Consider the following 6,400-nt stretch of genomic DNA (forward strand, 5'->3'; position numbering starts at 1 on the left):
TGCAACATGCGCAGCTCGGGTTGAAGAGGTTAAAATCATCAAAGCTAAACATCATATCTAGTCAAACCGCATCACATCACTACAAATACAGAGCTAAATTGTGCCAGCCACCAAAATTCAAAATGTATGATGCGCTGGTGTGCTTCCTGAACAACAGTCCGTGTGGAACAATCAGATCCCTGCGCTTATAGTGCGCGTCATAGGAATTTAACGAGGCTTCGAGGCAGAGTTTTTGCCTCGAGGAATTTTTATAATCGAGTTAATCGAGTAACTCGATGAATCGTTTCAGCCCTAGTGTCAAGCCTTCTTAGTGTTTTAAAAATAGCGATTTTGATGCTAGTGTAAAAGTGTCGCTGCACCCCATTGAAAATTAGCTTGCCCACAAACGAAACTACAGTAAATCTTAGAAGTGCCTCTTTCGTCAAAATTATGCTTTTACACAAAAGTTTGACTCATATTCAATCACAAATAAAGCCTTTTGCACATTGTTCCAGGTAGATGGAGCAGAAAATTTAAAACCCTTTTTGCCCAGTTCTTTTTGACTGTCAGGACCTGCATCTGTATGATGTCCTGAGAGCGCAGGCCATATCGGCTGAAGTTTCTACACATGTGTAAACACAAATATGTAGGCAGAAGTCCAAGAATAGATTCATAAATAAAAGTCAGCCAGTGAGAGAGTCTACGGACATATAAGGATGGACAATGTGCGCCGGCATATTAGGAACAGTGATGTACATGATAGCTGCAACCAGTAATAAAACACTAAGCACAGTGGTATACAGTATCCAATATCTTTAAAAACTTATCAGGAGCGTTCATAAAAAGCAGGTCTCCATAGTCCAACAAGGGTAAGAAAGTTGTGGTGATCAAATGTTTTCTGACTTGCAATGAAAAACATGATTTTTATTCTAAAAAAAGATAAAAATTTTAGCTTAGAAACGAGTTTATCGATGTGCAGTTTAAAGGACAGGTTCTCATCAATTAGAATGCCCAAGTATTTCTAAGATGTGACCATTTCAATTTCAACCCCATAAACAGTTGACAACGTAGGAAGGTAAGATGGAAGCTACTTGCCATTTGAATATAGCATGGTCTTTGATTTATCTGCATTCAGCACTAACTTGACCTGAGTCAAACGGAACCGAACAGTGTCAAAGGCTGACTGCAACAACTCAAGTGATTTTAAAGCTGAAGTAGATGAACAATAAATGACTGTATCATCAGCAAACAAATGGGACACAGTGTCAGAAAAATTATCAGAGATTATTCACATAAATTGTGAACAACAGTGGTCCTAATATGGAACCTTGAGGCACGCCCTTTGGAACAGGGAGGAAAGAGGAAGAAGACCCGGCGGCCTGGACACACTGTTCTATCTGATAAATAATTAGAAAACCATAAGCCAATCTTGTGGAGTCTATCTGCCAGGATGGCATGGTCGACTGTGTCAAATGCTATAAAAAGAGCGGCACAATATTTTCGGCCGTCTAGTGCCTCTATGATGTCATTCACCACTTTAACAGCGGCAGCTATGGGTTAGGGTTAGGGTTGATATTGTGAGAGGAGCATGAGCATCTAAAAAGCATTTAAGTTGTTCAATGACCAACTTTTCAAAAACTTTGGAGAGAACACAAAATTTAGATTTTTGTTAACTATGGAGGGATCACTACTTTTCAGCAAGGAAAGAACATAAGCAGACTTCCATATTCTTGGAATCTTATTTTCAGAAAGAGTTAAATTAAAAATATGACACAGAGGTTCTGCTATAAAGTCTGCAGCTGACTTCAAAAAGAAAGGCTCTAGATTGTCAGGTCCAGCAGATTTACTTAGATCCTATTGCTGTAGAGCCCTATAGACCTTGGCTACATCAAAAGGAGTCAAATCAAATCCTGGAGCCATAGCATTAATAGGTGTTGATTGAGGGCAAACCCGTAGCACATTAGATTGATGTGGATGTGAGGACTCAAATAGAGATCCTAAAGAAACAAAGTGCTCATTAAAATAATAAAGAATGGCTGTTTTGTCAACCAGAGTATGTGCATCTTTTACTATGCAAGCAGGCAATACGTCTGTGGTTTTATCCCCAAATGCGGAATTGACTACTTGCCAAAACATCTTAGGATCATTTAGGTTACGGGTAGCTTTCTCAACATTAAAATCAGACTTAGCCTTTTTAACAAGGGAAGTAAAGCAATTTCTGAGCTGTTTTAATATCAGCCAGTCATCCTGGGATTTAGATTTTCTGGCCTTAGCCCAGGCATCATCCCTTTCTTTAAGAAGACTGGACAACTCAGGGGAGAGCCAAGGATTGTTTCTACCCTTCACTCTAAATTTACGGAGAGGGGCATGTTTATTTATGATAATAGTAAAAGCATCATAAAATTACTTCCAGGCCAGCTCTACATCATGAAGAAGTGAAATCCTGGACCAATCAAATTGCCATAAATCATGGTGAAAACCCTGCTCACAGAAATGTTTAATAATCATGTTTAAAAATAATACGTGGCTTTGCTTTTGGAAGCTTAGGTCGTCTGATCGGGGCTATAACTCATTGTCCTCTAACACTCACAATGAAATAATTCATATTTAGACTGGAACTTCTGGAAATTTTTATTCTACTTGTTTTGTTTAAAACTAACATTACATGAGTCAGAAATGTGTCATGGCTTCGGGTTTTACATAAGAGGTAAACACCTGCTTCCAACCTGACATCATGGATCTGTGATGACGATTCATTGCTCTTCTTCACTGTGATTAGTGGTTCAGACAAGAATACAAGAAATCTGTCACCATCAAGTGCAGTTATTTTGTTCTCTCATCCATTTGAACACAACAGAGATCAAAAATGTTATGATTATTCAGATTTGGACTTTTTTCTAATATTACCATGCCGTATTTCTGTGAATGCTACAATTAACTTCACGTTGTCCTCTGAAATTATGATCAGTTTGTACATTATGTATCTTCTTTGATTCATGTTTATTCTGTAATTGCTGTTATTGAAACATAGCTAACAGAATAATGTAAAGAGTGAAGCCTTTATGAACTGTTATAAGTTTACTCACTTCATCAGATAACCTTTGTACATCAAACCTTTGAAAGTATGAATTTATAATCAACATGGCTTTTCTCTTCATTCTGATGAAGTTAAGTAACTGAAATGGTGTGTTACAATAATAACAAAAACAATGTCATAGTTATTCCGTCTCAACCACCTTACACTGGCATCACTTGTTTTACTAAGTCACTGATTTTAATAAGGGAAAGAAAAGTACGCACTGTATTCTTGGCAACCTCAACAGAAATGTTTGTAAAAAGGAAATTTAGTGTGGTAGGTTTATTACCAGTGTGTTTTAAATTAACATGCTGATAAATCGTAAAAAAAAAATCTATTATCAAAATCTATTACATCATTTGATAATATATTATTTGATACTCTCAATTGTGAAAAAAGGAATTGTATTCAAAGATATTTCAGATCATTTCTGAATCTCTGTAATGTTTCTCCCAGCTGTATATAAAGATAAATAACAATTAGTCTGTTGTCACTTATAGAAATTTCAATTCAAGAAATAAATCCAGTAAAAATTTATTTAGAAAAGCTTTGTTTTGAGAGCACTGCTGACTCAGCTCATTGTACACTAAGATTGTGTCTAGGGAGTACTGGGTTTTATTAATTCAGGTGCGGGTCATTATGGTATTTCCTCCTCCTCATAAAGGAATCCCTAACCCTATAGTACAAGTCTCAGCACAATAATTAAACCGTGTGTCTCAAACATTCTGTAATGTTGATCAGTGTGACTTTCAGCTAATAGTGATCATCATAGCTGATGGACAAGAAGAATATTGTCACTAGAAGTCCAGTGGATGGTGGTAATGAAAAACTGTTAGTTTGTTTCACTGTCATTCTCAGGACCCAGTGTTATTTTCTGGTTCTTTGAGGATGAACCTTGACCCCTTTGATACCAGTTCAGATGAGGATCTGTGGAAAGCTCTGGAACTGGCTCACCTCAGCAGCTTTGTGTCTGCACTGCCACAAAAACTAAACCATCACTGCTGTGAAGGAGGCGAGAACCTCAGGTAGATCAAAAACACAGCGATACCAGGTTTACCTGAAATCAGCGCACAGCACATGCGTAACACTAACACTGGCTAACATTAATACTAATGCAGGAAATCTTAGATGTAAGAGTCAAAGAAGCATACATTCCAGTTTTTAATTGTTTAATTTTTTTGATTTGTAAAAAAAACCTTTTTTTAATCCTTTAACATCATCAAGCATCACAAAGTCATGAAGTGTAATATGTTTGTGTGCAGTCTTGGTCAGAGGCAGTTGCTCTGTTTGGCTCGAGCGCTCCTGAGGAAGACCAGGATCCTACTTTTAGATGAAGCCACAGCAGCTGTAGACCTGAAGACCGACCAGCTGATACAGTCCACCATTCGTGCTCAGTTTGATGGCTGTACAATCCTAACCATCGCTCACCGCCTTAACACCATCATGGACTATACCAGGTACCACCTAACCTTTGACTTCATGTCAGCAGGAAGAAAAGACACAATTGTAATGCTAATAACCTACCCAGAATAGCACTGTTGCTGTAAATATAAATAGTCTTTTGTAGTACAGAGTTCATGTTTTGATGTACTGCGATTTGAGGTTGTGTATGGTTAAGAGTGTGCCAAAAATTTCTAAAGGATGTCCAAGAAATTAAATCCAAGGTCATAGAAAACATAAATTCAAATTTTTTTGGGTGATGGACTATAGTTGTGTTGAGTAAGAGAGGAGGCACTTAAAGTCTGTCTCTGACTCTTTCTTCTAACTTGTCTGACTTGTCACGTCTTTCTCCTCAGGGTTGTAGTGATGGACCGAGGCTCCATTGCAGAGACAGACTCTCCTCCTCAGCTCCTCCACCTGCAAGGGCATTTCTATCAAATGTGTGTTGAGGCAGGTTTGGCCTAACATATGCCAATAGAAATAAACATTTTGATGATCGATATACTGATCATGTGTGCTTCTTATACTGTCATCACCTTTAGTTTCCGTAGATATCAGGACAGAATCTATACCTGAATTATTGTGTAAAACCTTTGGGGTGTACGAAGAGTAGTTCTTCAGGTGCAAACAAGAGGGAATATTAGATCAGTAATATCAAAAGTAGGTGGGGTGATGTCTCTCACAATCTCTCTGAGACATCTGCAGATGTAGAAACCACATATTTTTGTCTGAATGTGTTTTTACTACAGTTATTGGAAATTCCAAGCATATCAATGACTTTCTTTATGTCTGGACATCTGTCCAAGCCTGTTTGAAACGTCTGCTGGTATTCAGGTCAGGTTGTGTAACTGGATTTCTAACTGGGACTTGTGTTAGGCAACACATTTAGTTATTTACTAGAAAAAAAATTCAGAATTAACAATTGAATTAATCAAATAAAAGTCCAGCCTTATTTCACTGGAGTGTATTGTATCATGTATTCACATGGAAAAAAATCACGTTTAAGCTGAAACTCTTTGTGTTGGCAGATGTATAGCTTAAGCTTAACTGCTAAAGTAGCTCTGTGACATGTGGTTGTTTCTTGATGACTGTAACAGTCATTAGCTCCTTGCAATTCCTCAGATAACATCATGTTAATAAGGTAGCAACCAAAGTACATAAGTACATGTTATTTGTGTAATGTATTTCCAAGTTGTGTAATGTAACGGTTAATAGTTAGATTACTGACACACACGGGCTTCAAAGCCAAACAACATGTAACATGTTGTGTTGCCAATTTTTTTGAAATGATTATGAAAAAAATGACAGTGTTGAATGATGTGTTGTACATGTATGTTTCTGTTGATGATGTCTATTAGGTATTATGCTTAAGTTAAGCTCAGACAGACAAGCCAGTTCAAACAATTCATCAGCGGCAACCCCTAAAACTGCATCAGAACAGGCAGGGGTCAGTGGTGAACTTTGAGGGTCATTGTGCCAGGTAAGTGCTAAAAAAAAAAAAAAAAAAATGCAGAGTTTTTTTGTGATTGTTGCAGGCAAAAATCCTTGATTATTTGGCAGGTTTTCTTAAAAAATGTGATGGAATATGCAGGATATTTATGCAATTTTATGCGATGAAATTGTGGGACCTTGCAAAAATTGTGTGAACTTGCAAAAATTGTGTGAACTTGCAAAAACTGCGGTTTGATGAAAAAGAGAAAAAAAAACACCCTGTTCTCACTAGGCTACTACCTTAATGTAAAGAGTAATTTCTGACTTTCTGCTAAGATATATGTGACTTTTTTGCAACGAAAATGCGGGGATTATGAAATCATGCAAGCCCTGCATATTTTGTGCGGAAATCGACAATTTAAGTGGCGAAAGTGCGGCGTATTTGAAAAAATCTGGCCCCCGCATAAATATGCG

The 6,400-nt window shown here is 37.4% G+C and overlaps 1 protein-coding gene across 3 annotated transcripts in view; it reads left to right on the forward strand.

Annotated features, from left to right (window-relative positions):
- The window catches only part of LOC115593069 (multidrug resistance-associated protein 1-like), a 31,486-nt gene extending 26,489 nt beyond the window's left edge, over positions 1–4,997 (forward strand). For all 3 annotated transcript variants that reach the window (XM_030436403.1, XM_030436402.1, XM_030436404.1), the window contains exons 28-30: positions 3,914–4,080; positions 4,318–4,512; positions 4,852–4,997. In XM_030436403.1, coding sequence (XP_030292263.1) covers positions 3,914–4,080; positions 4,318–4,512; positions 4,852–4,960 — 471 coding nt within the window. In that variant the 3' untranslated portion in view covers positions 4,961–4,997. The remainder of the gene's footprint in view (positions 1–3,913; positions 4,081–4,317; positions 4,513–4,851) is intronic.
- The last annotated feature ends 1,403 nt before the right edge of the window (positions 4,998–6,400 follow it).

This window comes from Sparus aurata, chromosome 12 (assembly GCF_900880675.1).
Source record: "Sparus aurata chromosome 12, fSpaAur1.1, whole genome shotgun sequence".
NCBI classification, from domain to species: Eukaryota; Metazoa; Chordata; class Actinopteri; order Spariformes; family Sparidae; genus Sparus; species Sparus aurata.